At 38.3% G+C, this 19625-nt stretch overlaps 1 protein-coding gene and 1 long non-coding RNA gene across 2 annotated transcripts; one reads left to right on the plus strand and one right to left on the minus strand.

Moving 5' to 3' along the window:
• The first annotated feature begins 2860 nt into the window (after window positions 1–2860).
• Window positions 2861–18195, plus strand: LOC115429254 (uncharacterized). The gene is made up of 3 exons (XR_003936750.1): window positions 2861–2918; window positions 9731–9734; window positions 18182–18195. It is a non-coding gene; the product is annotated as an uncharacterized LOC115429254 (long non-coding RNA).
• Window positions 3730–15728, minus strand: commd1 (copper metabolism (Murr1) domain containing 1). The gene is made up of 3 exons (XM_030148561.1): window positions 15555–15728; window positions 12926–13216; window positions 3730–4157 (listed from the first exon to the last, which is right to left on the minus strand). The coding sequence occupies exons 1-3, from the start codon at window positions 15726–15728 to the stop codon at window positions 4026–4028; spliced, it is 597 nt and encodes a 198-aa protein (XP_030004421.1). The 3' UTR covers window positions 3730–4025.
• Window positions 18196–19625: the final 1430 nt, after the last annotated feature.

Consider the following 19625-nt stretch of genomic DNA (forward strand, 5'->3'; position numbering starts at 1 on the left):
TTATTTGCAGTAATGACAATAACTCTTAATTATGCTATTGTGTTGTCTAATATTCCTTGGGTTCAATTTACTGTAAATGCTGCTGTGACACTTGAATTTCCCCACTGTGGGATAAATAAAGTCAGATCTTTACTTGAGATATTGTTTAATGAACTCAAAACATGTGATTGCAAAGAAATTCTTTAATAATCTGCAGTTTAGGCAATAGTTTGTTCACAGTTTAATCCTAATGGTTTTTGTCATTTTGTCTCAGTGACTGAAGTTTCCCAGAATATAATCACTGTGGACAGTTATATTTTACACTGAAATTACATGTTTTCTTAAATCAGTGATATATTATGTTTCTGGACAGAGCTTTATGGATGTGTTTATGCATACAAAAATTACATGTTAAACTGTTGATGCATCAAATCCACTAAAATGAATAGCAGTGTAAAAATCCATAAGTCTATATTTAATGTAAAAAATGTCACTAGTTTATGAATAATTCATGCATGAAATGGTTAAAGGCAATGATGGAATAAATCTTCAGATCTGTACAGTATTAATGCAGGCCCTGGTATGGGTGCAGATGGACAAAAGAGACATAATTACAGCCATAGAGCTTCAGCTGAACTAACTGGTGGATGTTTGACCTCTGACCCCATGAGTTTTCACCCAATCTCATCCTAAAACCCTGTAAACTCTACTCAGCGTCACGAAGCCAGATTATAGATGCACTTTAAGCTACATGTGCTACATGTAAGCTGCATCAGACAAAACAAGATCATAAAACAAAAAGCCAACTATGACCCAAATATAGAGAATAACATCCACATGAACGGAAACATTCTGATGGTTTTCTCATGTTTTTTTGCTCAGCAGGATAGTTCTGTTAAAGCATGGTTGAAGAGAAAACAAATCAGTAAATCCTCCAAGTAGATGAACAACAGTAGAAGCAGTGTATCTGTAACCTGGTCCATTTTTTTTGTCTGTGTCAAATATTGTCTAAAAAATTTACAGCACTTCAGTAAGCCTCGTCATTGCACAAAGTGACATTTTATGATCAGGAAGCAGAACATTTTTTCCGTAATAAATCCAAACTGTCACTGTCTAAGTCTCTGAAGGCAGAACGTCAAACACTTAATGCGAAATTAAAAAAAAAAAAAAAAAGAAACAATTAGTTTAGTGACTAAACCACAATCAAAAACCAAATGCAAATAAAAAAATATATATAAAACTTTACAACTAAAAACAAACACAAAAACCAGATACTTAAGTCCACTGAGTTTTATTATAAAGTAATTCTAACAAAACAGTAGCACATATTTACAGTTGAAATATTGAAATTAGGTTTTGTTAATATGTCAAAATTAAATCTCAGCCTTTTTCTGCAGATTTTAAATACAATGATTCATCTGCTTTAAATTTTACATGACACATTTCCGGATGAAACTGCTAAAAATCATAAAATTTTCATAAATCCCAGTGCTCTGAAGTACACCTTTGACCCGAACATGGTTTTTATGGTCAAAATGTTACTGAAGAGCATCTTTATGAGCAGATATGAACATTTATTGCGTTTTAGATAGGCCACCTCTAAAGTCATGAGGTGATGTATGCTTCATGTCACAGAACAAGACACATTTAGATAGTGTTCTAGTAATAAATGTGGCTGCAGAGCACAGCTACAAACCCACAAAGGGAGAGAGAGGATATCATCTGTTCTTATTTGACCTTTTGTCAAGCATACTTCTGTATGATATCATGCTGCATGTGATGGGTGTGTTGTTCTTTCGTGTATGCAGGTTACTGTGCTGGGTTAATGTTTACAGTCATGTTTGTTCTTGCATCACTTTTATCATCTTTGCTTTTATAGACTTTAAACATCTGCTTTATATCCTTTATTGACGAGTGTTCATGACTGTTTCAATGCTTTAACGCTGAAATACAGGCGAACAAAAGAAGCTACTGACCTAAAATAGGCAATACCTTTCCGCAGTTAGGTACAGATCTGTTATCACTTCCTCATGGATTTTTATTGACTTCCACAGTATAACTAAATCAAAATAAACTGTAAATACCGACTTCAGTGACCTCTGTGTTTACTTCTGTATGATAATAGGCTGTGTGTGATGGGTTCGTTGTTCTTTCGTGTATGCAGGTTACTAAGTGATTGTGACCAGCTCAAACAAATAAATGGACAAATGAAAAAATAAAGAAAAAAATACAGTAGAACCTCGCAGTACAAGTTTAATTCATTCCATGACAAATCCATTTTCCCTACTGAAATCAATTAATCCCTTCCAGCCCCCAAAAACCACCCAAAAATTCTTTAAGGGTTTTTAAAACAGAAAAAGTGCAATTAGAAAGAAAATACCAATTATAAAAATATAAAACAATAAAAGTGAATGCAAAAGAAATAAACTTGTTTTATAAACTTATTTACCTTAAAGATGAGATTTTCTGTGCGTGAGGAAGATGGTGGAGCGGCAAGAAGGAGAATTATTGTTTGGAAGGAGAATCTCCTTCCATTAACACGTCAAGTATGATGTCATGAATGTAGTTTGTTTCTATTTTTCACAAACATTTTGGTTATGTAATGTTAATATTGTCAAATGAGTTTATTCTAATTTGGTATAGGCCAATTTTGTTCATTGTTCTGGCTTGAAGTCTAAAGACAGGAGTGAGTATTTAAAACGTTATGTTGAGTTATTTGATGATGAGAATGGGGTGGGATTAAATAAGTTTTTCTTCTTCCCACTCCTTTTCGAGTGTAGATGAATGATTTTGGAATTTTGAATTTGCATGTATTCTGTAAATGTTTGAAATGAACAAATTAAATTAAATTAAAAAGTAATAAAAAGTAAAAGTCACTTAATTTGGGCTCTCTGGCCTCTCTTTACTGTCCGCACTTGCAGTTTGTTTCATTAAAAGCTGTTGGTGGGGGGGGCATGTATAAGCTCAGTGCTGACTAGCAGCAGCTCATATGAAACTCACTCGTACTGCAGATTTCTGCTTATATTTCAAGACAAAGGCTATGTTCGGACTGCAAGCAAATGTGGCCCAAATCCGATTTTCTTGCCCGTATGTGACCTCTATCCGATCTGTTAAAGACAGTTTGAACTGCACAAATCCCATTTTTTTTCAAATCTGACCTAGGTCACTTTCATGTGTGGTCCTAAATCCAATACATATCAGATATTTTGCAATGCGACTTCAGTCTGAACGGCCTGGTTGCATTTATCCGACCTTTATGTCACTGAAATGCAACAAACGTCACAATTCTGCGTCCCAGGAGGAGAAAGAACGGGAAAAACATATGCTTCTATAAACACAGTGCGTGCCTGCATGGTCACATATTGCATTTGGACCTCTTTTGCGCATGTGGGTCACTTCAGGGTCGCATTCAGTTCATACTCAAAACTGATAGAAGTCCCATTTAATGTGTAATATGAATGAGCATGCAAAAAAATCAGATTTCACCCAAAAATCTGAATTGCGCATTAAGTCCTGCTGTCTGAACGTAGCCAAAAATACTCACCAGCCGTGGATCGTAAAGCAAATTTCTCTCACAATGTTGCACTTGTACTGCTAGGTTCAACTGTAATGGGAACAACAAAACAAACACCATTACCTCATCTTAAGTGCCTTCTATCTGGAGTCGTTTTGCAGAACACCACATTTTTATAATTTTTTTCCACATGTAAACAAACTGATAAAGTTGGGATTCTACAAATATCTTGCATGTGTTTTAAAAGTCCAGAGCTGTATTTTTTATTTGCTGCTGAAGTGTCAAAGAGGATTCAGAGGTGGGTGACAAAAAGTTGAAAGACCTCAGAGCAGTAAAACAGAACTGTTCTTTGAATTACAACAGGCTACATGTCTCAGCCCATCTACTCAGAATAATATGAGCGTCTCCCGTTGCATCCTTGAATGCAGATGTCTGGGTTTGAAGGCAGGTGTTGTTCCTCTGACTGAGGCTGGTGAACACAGGACGGAGACCAGACATGATGGCAAACAGGAAAGATCTCAGCCACGTCGGATTACGCCTCAGCGTTCTTCTGCTGCGAGGTGCGATGAACAATGCTGTCAATGCTGTTCTGGATGTCAGCCATCTTCTTCAGCATCTGGTTGACTTTGGCTTCATCGAACTCCAAACACACGAACTCTGAATCCTGAGAATAAGAGGAACAAAATAAATCATAAAATAGACACTCAGATGTCAGGTTATCGGACACAAAGTTCCTGTAAAAATAACACGCAAATATAATGACGCGTTTTACCAGAACCGTACTCAGTGCTTTGATTTTACTGCCAGAAATGTGTGTGAAGGATCTGTGAGTTTTCTGTCTTCCAAACTTAAGCAGGATGTAGACACAGATAAGGAGTATTATAGATATGCAATACTTATTACAGGGTGGGGAACCAAAATTTACAATGAACATTTAGTTGTTTTTTTTCTCAGCAGGCACTACGTCAATTGTTTTGAAACCAAACATATATTGATGTCATAATCATACCTAACACTATTATCCATACCTTTTCAGAAACTTTTGCCCATATGAGTAATCAGGAAAGCAAACGTCAAAGAGTGTGATTTGCTGAATGCACTCGTCACACCAAAGGAGATTTCAAAAACAGTTGGAGTGTCCATAAAGACTGTTTATAATGGAAAGAAGAGAATGACTATGAGCAAAACTATTACGAGAAAGTCTGGAAGTGGAGGAAGCAACAAAAAATGTACCCAAAGCTTTTATTAAAGCTCTCAAATCCAAAATCCTAAAGGATCCAACCAAATCCATGAGAAAAATGGCAATTGAACTTGAGGTAGACAACAAGACCGTTAGAAATGCAGTAAAATATGATTTGAAGATTTAAATTCTCATGACTTTCAATAAACTAATTGGTCATACACTGTCTTTCAATCCCTGCCTCAAAATATTGTAAATTTTGCTTCCCCACCCTGTATAGATATTGTAAGAATTAAAATAGGGTAAAAAGTTTCTAGAAAAGCAAATGTGACACACACAAATGTAAGATCACCTTTATGTTTTATTTTTTGGGATGTTATTTCCTCAAAAGAAATATTTTATATAGATTATAATGGTCGAATAATATCTTGTTGGTTATAAGGACTATAAAAACAATGCAAAGTTGTTGGTTGTTATTCTCATCCCTGTCGCTAGGGGGCAGCGACGCCATGCTCTTCTCCAAAGGACCCCTCCTGTCGCGCGGACTTTGACTTCCTCATTCTGCTGAGTGAGGCTGAACTGAGAACAAGCTAGCTGTCGCCGTCTCATTATTTCTCCCATGTTAACAGGTTGGTAGACTCCTAAAAGTCATGAAAAGTATATGATGCTCCAAGACCAATTTTGGCATGTATTGTAAAGTTTCAAGTGGTTTTGTGACCGAGAAAAAAAATTGTGCTCCTGTTTACTTGTCCGTGCTCACCCTAAGATGGCGGAGCAGTCACGTGGTCAGTAACCGCTAAGATAATCCATTTTGGGCTCCACTGTATTTCATTTTCATTCCCAAAGGATTGATTTGTAATCCATAACATGCTATTTTGTTTCTAGAATATTTCATTTGGTGTTAAAACTTATTTACATTTTATGGATAAGGTTGTTATTCGATATTTCATTCTTTGTTCAAGTACTTTTAAAACATCAATTCAAGCCATCCACTGAAGCGCTGTTATGATCTGGTCAACTGTAGCATTATGCTAGTTTATTTATATGATACATTCATTAGGAATTAGACTTTATTATAATTTTGGCTTATGATGAAAACAAATGTGAATGTGGAAAAAAAATACTGTGATTTTGAATGACATGTTGATTGATGAAAAAGGTAAATAAGATACAGAGTCAAAGAAAATAAGTTTGTAACAAGGTTATAATAGTTTTGAATTTTTCATTATAGTTTAGTTTTATTTAGTTTTGACTTTTTTTCTCTAAGTCAGTTAGTTTTAATTTTTTTTAAAGCAGGTTTGCTACTTTTTATTAGTTTTCATTTTTTGTAAATGCTTGGTTTTAGTTTAGTTTTAGTATTCATTTTAGTTTTGTCGTATCTTTTATCTTCTTCGCCGTCATGCTCAAATAAATCCCATACAGGACTCAGCTTTCTCCCAACACTAGTCTCCATGTTTCCAGGTAGAGTGGGGATGAGAAGTCGACTCTCAACGACAAGTGATGAGAAGTGACCGAACATGAAGTGCTGTATGGTGCCGCTAGCTGAAATTGCTAGAGCAAAAATAAATCGATTTCGTATCAATTCGACACTGACAAAGACAAAAACAAAGGGAATTTTATCCATAATTTTTAGACATTTTAGTTTTCTAAGCACACTTAGTTATCATCTTTTCTTTTAATTACAGTCTCAGCACACCCATCCTGACTGCTTTCTACAGGTGTGCGTTGGAGAGCACCCTCACGTCGTGCATCACAGTCTGGTATGAGAACTGCACCGCTGCAGACAGGAGGGCTTTGAAGAGGGTGGTTAAGGCAGCGAGAACTGCACCGCTGCAGACAGGAGGGCTTTGAAGAGGGTGGTTAAGGCAGCGCGGAGAATCACAAACTACAACTGCCTCCCCTCTATCGAGGACATCTATATCAGTAGGTGCAGGAGCAGAGCTTCCTGTATTATGAGGGACCCCACCCACCCTGCAAATGGACATGGAATGAATGACAATAAAATTAACCTTGACCCTTGAACCTAAAGTGCAAGAGCCTAGTAAAGTGATAAAGTATTTGTATTTAGTTCCTACCTGTGCTCCTGAGAGGCATCGCAGACTAAAAGTCTTTTAGTGGCTATTGATATGAGTGTTATTGCACCAGGTGGGGCTATTGTTATTGCCGCAGGTGCAGAGAAGATTGAGAGCCAGAATGAACTCTGCAGACAGGTCAGCCTCAGACAGCCTGCTGATCTGGATGTCCCAGATTACAATTACATCAGAGGTGCAGAAAGCTGACCTCTGACCTGTAGTGGTCTGAGCCCCATGCAGTACAAATGCACACACACATTTACTGTTTCTGTGCAGATAATCCGGTCAGGACATCTGGGCTCATAGTGTCTGGAACATTTTACAAACCAAACCATCAACTTGTTAATTTGTCTGATTCTTCCCAACAAGTGGAGTTCATTTGACTGCACTGGAAACATGGAAATAGATAATCACTGCAGTCAGTCATCTGTCACAAAGCTGGACATAAAAATAAATCCATATGACACAGTTTTCAATTATGGACAATCTCTATGTGTAGTGGCAGGATTCAGCTAGCTAAAAGCAAGTAGTCAGCAGTCAAATATTCTATAGTATTATATTAGAAACAGACATCCTTCATAAACAGGTGCTAGATTGGCACCAGATGGTGAAATATATAAATACCTGAAATACTTCCACACATAACTTTTGGCCCCTTTTTGTCCACTAGACAAGGCGGAGCATTTGCTGCAGCCGTTGCCATTCTTTCATAAGTTCCTGTACCTGTTGCGTGTGTACCGTTGGCGCGTATTGCCCCCATCAATTCTGGAAGAGTAGTAGCCTACCAGTGGTATCGATTCTTAAAAAAAATGAGTATCAACGCAGTTTTTTTTTTCATCATAGTATGAAATGGTATCATGAGTATCAGTTCTCATGACACATTATGTGTCCCCCCCCCGTTCCCGGGGATAGGAGGGCAGCAGGAGGCTCATAATGCCGTTATGCCGTTAGTGGGTGTTATGGCCCAAAGGTGCTAACATATATGACAGAGGACACAGGAGACAAAAGGGTTCCAATTTAAAGTTCTTTATTTTTAGTTACTTTTAGTTGTTGGTTTTTCTTGTATTAACCCCTTCCCGTGCCCAAAAACAAAGAAAGAACCAAAGTTTCAAAGAAAAGGACCAAGGTGAGCCGGCCAACTCAACATAAGGACGGTACGTGGGCCAGGCCAACCCTGTACAGGACCGTAGAAGCTGACCACGTACCGCTACCCCTACCCTCTGGAACACAGCCCGCAACTAAATCCTAACAAAGAGAAAAGCTGAAAACAGGACGTCCGGACCCACCTGGTAAAACAAAAAAGTGAATGCTAACCAAAAAGAGCTAAGGAGCAGCTGACATGACCAACTCCAGGAAGCAGCAGCGCAAAACCTAATGCACGTCCTGATGCACACGTCCTGATGTATGCGCCCTGGACCCTTGTATCCGAGCAGGAGCAGGAGGCAAGGCAGAGAGTTCCTAGTGCACCAGTCGTCAATGTATAACTTCTGGCAATGCGGGAGAACAAATTAACTGTTTCCCAGAGAAAAAAAAAAAAAAAAGAAACACTAAATACAAATTATACTACAAAAATATTATAAAGGTAAGAACACCAATAAGGAGGGAGAAATATTTACTAATGAAATAAATGATTATAGAAGAAAACCACAAAAGACAAAGGGCGAAAAGGTGCGCCAGAACATAACAGTGGGCCTTTGTTCAAAAAAGGTTGAGAAACACTGATGTAAACTATCAGCTGATGCAGCACGTGAAGATTATAAAACAGTGTTATTTTGAACAACTTTCAAAATAGCTCTGAGTTTTAATTTGAAGAAAAAAAATGGATGATACCATAATACAGATGTGTGTAAACAATGAGCTTTATGCTTTATACTTAATTCAGTGACTGATATAGTCTGTGGACACATAAGGTGGATTTGCTGGTAGTTTTGAGCTTACGTGTGTTCTGGTACCAAATGGACCCCTGCTGTTGAGTGTTTGAAATAGCAATACTACACAGAATTCTATTAACCTGCTCTACTCATTTCAGTCTGATTGAGGAACTTTAAAAATGTGACTTGAGGCAACATTTTTTCATTAACATTGATATTATCCTGGCGTTTAGAAGTCTCCATGGCCACAACCGCCATGAGCTAGCTATTCTCTACTGGTTGTGGTAGAGAAACTGTTTTAAGCGCAGGACTCAGATTGAGTGAATATAGCCCCCCTCTGGGACCACGGTTTATCAAACCAGTAATCCAGTCAAATCCAGAGCCGCGTGTGTTGATATGCTGGACTATATCCCTCAAACCCCCTCCATGATGACACAGAACTCACACTACATGTATTAATATCATAATGACAGTTTAACAAGATGTCTATGATTTTTTCCTTGTTCTTGTCCCTCCAGTTGAACTTTTGTTTTGTTAGATATTTGCTTTTAGTTCTTGAGTACGCTGCACCAGGTCTGAGAGAAACAGCAGTTTGATCTGTATGTCCTGTACAGGCTGGGAATGGCCCATAACAGAGAAAAACTGCAATTTATTTACTATGATTGTCACTGAATGAAAAACTAAGACCAAAGCTAAAGTTAACTGTGAAAAGACGATTAGGTTTTCTCTATCATTACAAGGATCATGTGAAGCATGTGAACCATGCTTTTTGGGCAACACTTAAGCCACATTAAATATGACGTTCATCACCAATTTTTCATCAAATCTGTGAAACCTGAATGATAGCCTAAGTATCACGAATCTGTTAGTCTTTCTGTGAACGCGCACCTGAATCACTCCCCTCACGGTGAACAACTTCCAAGTGTACTCCACCACAAACCGTGCATTTATTTATGTGATACTAAGGCTTGGCTTTTACAGATTTGATGAAAAATTAGTGATGAACATCATACGCAACATTAACATTAACCTTCTGGTATTTGGGTGTGAAGAATATAAGGCACCAAATAGAGATGAGCAGTACTTCTGTAACGATAGCCATTATGATGGTTAGTGTTGTATTCTTAATTGTGGATTAGCTCTGAAACTAAATCGACATATAGCCACACTTAATGTTTTTGGTGCAGAGGGAGAAGACAACTGAATGGGATCCAGATATTTCTGGCACATAGCGATGATTCAGATGTTATAGTGGTGAACATCCACAACAGTGAAGGAGCAATTCTGGTAAGAAAGATTGGTAGAACATTTTAATTAGTAGGAATTTGTAGGCATTAATATAAAAATGCTTGCGATTCTGAAAGCATTGTAAAGATGTATTGAATAAAAAATTTAAGTTAATATTCCAAATGGGCATCATGCAGCATCAACTAATGCCATATGTAGACAGTCCATACTCAAGTGTTCTTGAAGGTGCACAGCGATACAGCCATGTGTCTGTCCCTATGTTGTACTTAGATTCACAATTAATATTTGCCAGTGTTTAGTTTTCAGCTTACCGGCCGACAGGCCATAAGCTATTGTCGTCATGCGGCGTCAATTGTCGTTGTCTGTTGTCCGTTACAAAAATTTCAATCGTCTTCTCCAAAACTACAATTCCGATTGACTTCAAACTTGGTATACAGCTTCTTTATGATGATGTCAACAAAAGTTAGTGAAATTATTTGGATCCGGATCTGATTCTGGATTTGGTGCCACTTTGAAAAGTTTCCCCATTATTACAGCTAGGAAGTGGATCGATGCAATAACTCAGTAAATATAAATGATATCAAGTGTAAATTTGTACAGTCCAGCCCTGATGGGGAGATGACCAAAACATAATGGCCACATACTGATCAGGATCTTCTTCTGGATCCGGGAACTTATGGAAAATTTCACATGGACTCTTATGGGGAAAACATTTCAGTCGTCTTCTTCTCCGAAACTACAGTTCTGATAGACTGCAAACTTGGTATACAGCTTCTTTATGATGATGTCAGCACAAGGTACTGCAATTATTTCGATCCAGATCTGATTCTGGATTTGGTGTGACTTTGAAAAATTTTCCCATTATAACAGATAGGAAGTGGATTGATCCAATAAATCAGTAAGTATCAATGATATCAAGTTGGAATTTGAATTTTTTACAGATCTGATTGGAATATGACCAAAACATGGGCTATTTCTGTAATATAATAAATACACATAACTGGGTGATAATAAATGGCATCTGGATACATTTCCCAAAGCTTTTAATTTGGCCGGTAAGCTACAGGGCCATTGGTCCTATTTTTAACATAGCCTTAAGCCTTTACTTTTGTGTATATTTGGAGGTTTTTGGAATCCCAATGCCGGTTACATTATGGAGCATCGTTGTGCCTCCTGTGTGATATTGTGGATTTTGGTTTGGGTTTTATTACATTTTTTGGTGTCATAATTGAAAGATACTTTGACTCTTTTATATTTAAGACGGTTTGAAAGTATGACACGTCTCTCCAGTCGTCAACAACTGAGGACCCTTTACCTGAGCCCCAAGTATCTGAGGAGGACCTGCAAAGTACTTGGGTAATTATTCCATGCAATCTTGATCCACTACATCTGTAGAACAGTGTGAAAACATGTTGGATTGCATAGATTTAAATAATTTTCAATATTACTTATTTTCAAAACTACTTATTTTATAGATTCTCCAGGACATTGTGCTTGATTCCTCACCTGAAGATGCCTTGCCTATGAATCCAGGATCATAAGTCTTCCTATTAGATTCACCAAAGGGTTCAGTGGATCTAGAAAGAATAAGCTATGTATCTGTTTGAAGAGTGGTGGCGGTCAGAGACCTTGTGCAAGCATCTATGGACAACAGCATAATGCATTCAACTGTAAAGATGACGTTTGTCAATGGAATGACAGTTGATGCAGGAGTGCCACACGATGTTTACACTGCCTTCTGAAGCACTGTTTTTAACTGTGTGAAGGGGCAACTGAGCGAGTGCCTAGATTGACTCCTGATTTGGGTGAGGCAGAATGGCAAGCAGTAGGCCTGATTTGGTTTAAAGGGTCAGTAGATCATGGAGTCATACCAGTGATGCTGGCACAGTCCTTTATTTTGGCTTGTATTCATGGAATTGATGCAGTTGATGACAATGATCTCATCACATGATTTCTCAACTATCTTTCTCCCATTGAGAAGTCTGCTATTGAGACAGCCCTGCAGGGCACTTCTGAGCAATCTGACAAAGAGGACTTGCTGGATATATTCTCAAGAATAGGCTAGATAGATTGCTTCTCTACACAGATGTCTCATGTGAAAGTGCTATTACCCGATAAAGAAAGTGTAATGGCTTTGTACAAATAAAAAAAAAAAAAACAATCAGGAAAGAAGATTTCACAGCTGTTTGAGCTGTCAAAGGCTGTTCTTACACAGATGGAGCATGTTACATTTACTCATCTATAGCAATACGCAGGAAATGCAGACCAGGCCAAGGCAGAGAAACTCCTGCACTTCTGTACAGGATCTACAGTTATAGCTGCTGATAAAACTATAGTGTCATTTAATAGGGAAACTGGTTTTAACAGAAGCCCAGGAAGTCATACCTGTGGACAGACGCTTGAACTGCCTTGTACTTATGGCTCTTACCCAGATTTCATACAGAATTTGACAATATCTTGACAAGCAACTGTTGGGAAATGGATATTGTGTAAACAGTGAATATTGTTAAGTGGTTAATTCTTATGCAGGGCAGTAAGACAATGCTACCATACCCAGTGTGAGACCCCTTTGAGGATCTCGTAGTATGGACTGAACACTGTCATGTAGGTTAGGTTCTTGTATTTCATCTGTTGAAAGCACTTTTTGTCACTGAAGTAATTTGATTAAAAATATATATGTATAACCTCAGAAAGCATTTTATTACCTCTGCCAAGGAGGTTGTGTTTTCATCTGGGTTTGCCTGTTAGCAAGATAACTCAAAAAGTTATGGACGGATTTTGATAAAATTTTCAGGTCTGATCAGCCTTGATGGAGGTCTGCGCTCTCCAAGTGCTTTTCTAGTTTACATTTAATGTAGTTCCAATTTTCATTAACTGCCCTGCTACAACATATTTATTTCCTTTCTGTGCTGCGTTATGTGGATTTTATTGTGACACCAAAAACATGTCTCTGTGTTCAAACTGTGCTAATAACCAAATTAACCTGAAGATAAAGCGAAAAATAACTGAAACTTGATCTCCATGCTTTTGGCTTCTTGGGGTCTGTGGGTGTGTTGCTCACCTGTCCCATCCGGCCCAGCTCCAACTCCACCAGAGCAACCGGCCCACCTTGGGCTGCATCCCCCCGACCCGCTGCTGTCTGTAGGTCCACCCTCCAGGAGAGGCCCCTGAGGCTGGGCTCCCAGTGGCTCTGGGACAGCAGGCTCTCCTTCACCCGCGTCCTCTGACTCTTCCAGAAGCGAGACAGGGCGGCAGCCTGTTCAGCGCTCACCCCGGCACCTCCCTGCTTCTTGGTCTGGGCTGTGAGGAAGGCCTCCAGCTGGGTGTGGTCCATGTCTGCTGAAGCAATGGACTGAGAGGCATGGGATGGGACAGACAGCCACAATTAGTACATTCAATAATAACAAGCAGAGAGAAATGTATGTGAAGGCAGTTTTCCAAAACATGACAACTACAACGTGAATTTCATTTGTTTAACTATTGAAGTAAAAACTGAAAACTAGATAAAAACTACACTGTGTGCACGATAAATAGGCGAGCTGTAATTTCGAGGATTAATTTTAATATTAAGCAACTACAAAGCTCTTGGTCATTCCCAAATGTTAATAAACCTCCAACCTGAATATTTAACAAAGTAAAAGTGAGGGTTTGGCTTTCTTAGGAGAATATTTATGTGTGCACAATTATTATGCAACTAAATGAAAAAAAAAATCCCATCTCATTTGCTTGTTATCTGTTAAAGTTGTTTTTTTGTTTGTTTGTTTTTTTTTAATTGTATTGATTATTTGAGACCACACCCTCCCTTATTATACAAATATATTTCACCTGAGAATGATTGAATTTGTGTCTCATCTGTGCTGTCTGACATATTGCAATTCCACTCTATTGTATATCCAAACCGTAGAAGAATTATTCAAGTAACGAGAATCTGCAATGTCTGATTGTCTCGTTTATGTTTTCAGACATTTTACAAAACCAGAGGTACAAAAATAACTGAAAAGTCAGCCATGACAAGATTACTACATGCAATACTAAAATCAGAGGTGTCAAAAGTGTTCCCATTCATTACTCAGGTAGAAGTATAGATACTAGGGTTTAAACAGATTTCTGTAGAAGCTGAAGTAGCAACTCAAGCTTTTTACTCAAGTAAACATGTAAAAGTACTGGTTTCACTACCACTTAAAGTATTAAAGTAAATGTAAGGGGGGGGGGGGATGCCATTAGGACAAAAGCTTAGGCTGCACCACAGAGGCCTATAGTGTGCTACCCCACCTCCCCAAAAAACATTTTTCCAAATGACTATAATACGGAGTCCAAATGTTAATGTTGAAAAAACTCGGGATGCACTAGTCTACCTGTTGCATATATGCCTATTGAAAATGAACGCATTTTAGTACAATGCAAATGTATCAAAGAACCATATATGAGCACTACTGAGCATTAACGTGTCTTGTGGAGCGGAAGATATGATGACTAGTTGAATATAAGTATTGGAATGGTGCAAAAAGTCAAACTTCAGAAACATGTTATCAATAACCTTTACTGGAATGTAAGCTTAGCTGCAGGACTCTGTGAGGGCAACAGATGTAAAATAAACCTGGACAAGAACATTGGTGTACCCAGGGCAGACTTAGTAACAACTGCCCTTGTATGGTTGTCTATATACAGTAGGGTGGTTGGGACATTTTGCTTGAGTTCTCTTGAGTCTCTGCCATGAACATCATACTAGGCAACATATCTGTTATGTCCTTGCTGGGGTGTGACGTGATTTGTGTCATGTGCAGGAGCGATGGATTACATACAAACCAATAGGGTGTCAGAATGGTATGTTTATCCTTCTCATCCAACCACACTCAGATTCACTATCCGGATGGCACAATTTGTCTGGATTTTTTTTAATTGAACAATGACACGCCAGAATGAAAACAAGCCAAAATGAAATGGAAGTAATGGGATTATTTTTGAAATGTAAAGAGTAGAAAGTACAGATAATTGTGCGTAAATGTAAGGAGTAGAAATAAAAAGTTGGCTGAAAAATAATTACTCCAGTAAAGTACTGATAACCAAAACTAATACGTAAGTACGGTAACTAAGTATTTGTCCTTAGTTTCTTGACACCTCTGAGTAAGATATTTAATTAAATGTGTCTTCATGACCCAAATAATGACTGCTTCTTACTCCCCTTTCTTCAGCATTCTACCAGTACTTTTTTCTGTGTCTCATCTTATTTTACACTTCATATTTTATAGATTATTCTCTATTATACTAAAACTGTTGTAAGTTATAGTTGTACTATATTTTGCATCATAGCTGTATTTGCTCCAAACAACTTTGCTGTACTTGTATGACCACAAAACAGACCTTGTTGTTGTTTTAGTTCATCCCCGTGCTTACAACAACCAAAACACACAGGATTATAGTATTTCAGTGTATCCAGTATTGTCACACTCATACAGTTATTAGCTGATAACTGTGTGTACACTATAACAGGACGTAACCAGCCGACTCTGCACCTAAACCTGTCACGTACGTCAACAAAAGTCACCTCCAAATGACACCTATGATACTTCTAAAACATGATCTGAAGCTAAATATTAATCACTATATATTAATAAGTAAAATAAATTCACAAAGACATGAAAACTGTGTCTGATTTTGGACTTGGCGTGTTTTCAGCAGCGGGTTTTTACCTTCAAAAGGCCTCTCATTTTGTCGTGTAAAGCCTTGAACTCGTCTTGCGACAGGTCCGGATATAATTCACTTTTCAACAGCTCCTCTGTGATTTCGGGGTTGTTATAATACACTTTTTGGGCGATTCCATTCAATAGACCGCTCAAAGACTTAGTAGCATCTACATCCGCCATGTTTACCAGTCACATGAAGGGAATGGTTAGCAATATCATGTGACGTCCAGCACCAACGTGGCATTATGGGAATTGTAGTTCCAAAAAGGTGAAACCTTTCCTGTGTAAGTGTGAATCAAAACCCCCAAATTTCATTGTCGATTAATGTATGGATAATTTTTTTTTTTTTTTTAATTAAACTATTAGCTGTGTGGCCTACAAAATATCAGAAAATGGTTAAAGTGTCAATTAGTGTTTTGGTTCACCGATCAAAAATATTCAGTTTGTTGTAATTGAGGAAGAATTGTAATTGGGCTTTTCTTTTATATTTTAGTTTTTATACTCTTTTATACACATTATTTATACTTTTTTATGGCACCTTGGACAATTGCACTTTTTAAATTTTGTTGTACCTGTACAATGACAATAAAGACTTTTTTTTTTTTTTTTTTTTAATAAAAAGGAAACTAGAAATTATGTAGGCTATTTAGAAGACATTTTCCTTAACTGTTAGGGACTGCTGTGTGCATTTTACGTGGTTTTCATTGTTAATTTTGTGATTAGTTTGAGTGTGTTCATGCATATGGCATATATTTTGACAAGATTGTGTAATTTTACTTTAGTTTGTTATTTTTGAGATCAGGTACTACAGTAAGTCTAAGACATACTGTGTGCACTCATATTGTTAAGTGTAAAAATTATGCCACTGAAACACATTCAAATCAATGTATAAATGAAGAGCATATTTCTGTGCTTAGCGGAATGTCTGACTACAAAAAATAATAAAGCATTAAAATCAGTCTTTCTGCTAATAATTGACATTTTGCAGGCTGCAAATTTTTTTTAGCATACAAGAGTAACTAATATTAAACCCAGCCTTAAGGGTTAAATTAATTAATTATCTAAATAGTCTGTGATTAATTTAATAGTTCTAATAGTTATTTAACAAAATACTAGCCAAAATTGTTTGACACATCAATCAATCAATCAATCAATCAATCAAACTTTATTTATAAAGCGCTTTTCATGCACAGATGCAACACAAAGTGCTTTACAGAATTAAAAACAATTACACAATAAAAACAGAAAAACAATTACAAAGAAAACCCCTCCCTCCCACCCTCCATACTAGACACGCACACACACATACACACACGCCCACACACTTACACACGCACACACACGCACACAACAGGGAGACATGGCATGGCACTGAGGATCAAGGAAACGCCACCTTTGGGGCCGTCCACACTGGGAGGAGCCGCAGGCCGTGCCATCGGGGGGACCAGCACCCAGGCCCCCCGACTCCGACAGACAGGTGGACCCCCACATCGAAGGGAGGACCCCCAGCCAGCCGGGCCAAAGGGACCCAAGGACAGTACCCCCACTAGCAGACCAGACACAGCTCCCAGTGTGGAGGATCCCCCTGAGGAAACACTGGCGTTAAAAGCTAAAGACTAAAAGCATAACATAGGACTAAGAGAATAAATAAAATAAAATAAATACAGTACCAAGAGTAAAATACGTAAGATTATAAATAAAATAGAATAGATAAAGTATCAGTGATAAATAAAACAAAATAAGAACAAGAAGAGTTTAAAAAATTAGTTAAAAGCCTGATTAAAAAGGTGTGTCTTTAATCTTCTTTTAAAAATAACAACAGTCTCTGCAGTCCTGAGGCTCTCCGGCAGGCTGTTCCACAGGTGGGGGCCATAGTGGCTAAATGCTGCCTCACTGTGGGTTTTTGTTCTGGGTTTTGGTATGGTTAAAAGGCCAGTGCCAGAGGACCTCAGGGTCTGCGAGGGTTGATATGGTAAAAGCAGATCAGATAAATAGGAGGGCGCAAGGCCGTTAAGACATTTAAAAACCAGCAAGAGAACCTTAAAATCGATCCTGAAGCATACGGGGAGCCAATGCAGCGACTCTAAAACCGGTGTAATGTGCTCCCGCCCTCTGGTCCTTGTCAGCACGCGTGCGGCTGAGTTTTGTAATAATTGGAGATTTAAAATACTCTTTTTGGGAAGACCAGAGAGCAGGGCATTACAGTAATCTAAGCGACAAGAAATAAAAGCATGCATTAGCACCTCCGTACTGGCCTGAGAGAGAAACGGGCGGACTCTGGCTATGTTCTTAAGGTGATAAAAACCTGTTTTTGTTATATTTTTGATATGTGGGATAAAATTCAGCTCAGAGTCAAAAATCACGCCCAGATTTTTTACTGATTGTGTTGGTTTAAGATCTTTTAGTTTTGGTAAAAGTTTCTCTCTCTGGCCTTCAGGACTTATAACTAAAACCTCAGTTTTGTCCTGGTTGAGCTGTAGGAAATTCTCTGCCATCCATGACTTGATGTCTACAATGCAGTTAAAAAGGGCATCAATTGGCCCTGTGTCATCAGGAGACACGGCGATGTATAGCTGTGTATCATCAGCATAACTATGGAAGCTGATGCCGTGTCTCCTGATGACGTCCCCAAGGGGAAGCATGTACAGATTAAAAAGAAGTGGACCTAAAATTGAACCTTGGGGAACCCCACATCCAATTTTATGTGTTCCTGAGGAACATGTATCCATACTTACATAAAAGCATCGGTCTGTGAGATAAGAACAAAACCAGTTAAAAACAGTACCGGAGAAGCCGACTAGGTGTCTGAGTCTATTTAATAAAACGTGATGGTCTACCGTATCAAAAGCGGCGCTTAGATCCAGTAGAACCAACACTGTGAGCTTTTTATTATCAAAATTCCACCTGATGTCGTTTAAAATCTTTAAAAGTGCTGTCTCGGTACTGTGGTTCCTCCTAAAACCAGACTGATGTTTCTCTAAAATGTTATTTCTGATTAAAAAGTCAGTAACTTGGTTAAAAACCAGTTTTTCTAAAAATTTTACTTAAAAACGGTAAGTTGGATACAGGTCGGTAATTATTAAGAATGTTGGGGTCTGAGTTGCTCTTCTTCAGAAGGGGCTTCACCACCGCCGTTTTAAAGGCGGCACTGATTGTTAGTGTGCAACATAACTCAAAAAGTTATGGACAGATTTGGATGAAATTTTCAGGGTTTGTTGGAAATGGGATAAGGAAGAAATGATTAAATTTTGGTGGTATTCGGGGGCGGGGGGGCTCACGGGGGGGCCCACTGATCAGCCTTGGCGGAGGTCTGCGCTCTCCGAGTGCTTCTAGTTGTTTTAGTTATTAGTGGAGCCACTGAGTCCAGAGTTGACTTCAGTGTACTGTTAAAATGATCAACGATAAAATCACAGGACGCAGGTAAAATTTTAGCAGGAGTTCTTTGTAAAATCTCAATAAAATTTGCAGCCACTTCAGAAGTTAGATAGCGCCTCCTCACTGTTCTCACCGGGGCCTCCTCCTGGTTAAAACTGGTGATGTTAAAAAATACACAGTAGTGGTCGGACACAGCCAGGTCGACAACAGAGGACACACTGATGGACAGGCCATGGGTTATGACCAGGTCCAGAGTGTGTCCTCTGTAGTGGGTTGGCTGTGTGACATGCTGCTTAAAATCAAGACAATTTAGAAGGTTTAAAAACTCTCTGGATATTGGATCCGAGGAATCATCAACGTGTAAATTACAATCACCAGTTATTAAAATCCTGCTATAAGAAGTGTGAATGATTGATAAAAGGTCAGAGAATTCGCTGATAAAAGAACTAGAGTGATGGGGTGGTCTGTATATAGTGATGCAAAGAGTCGGAGGGCTGCTAAAAGTAAAGGCATGGTGCTCAAATGACTTATAACTGTTAAAAGACACTCCATTTGAGGTCAGTGTGTCATTTGTAATTGAGGCAGTCCCGCCTCCTCTTCTACCCTCTCTAGTAGAAAATAAAAAATTACATCTGATCTTTACTTGTTTTTTTCAGTATATTTACAATTTTATACATTGTATTAATACAGAAGACATCAAAA

This window comes from Sphaeramia orbicularis, chromosome 1, assembly GCF_902148855.1.
Source record: "Sphaeramia orbicularis chromosome 1, fSphaOr1.1, whole genome shotgun sequence".
In the NCBI taxonomy this organism is placed as follows: Eukaryota; Metazoa; Chordata; class Actinopteri; order Kurtiformes; family Apogonidae; genus Sphaeramia; species Sphaeramia orbicularis.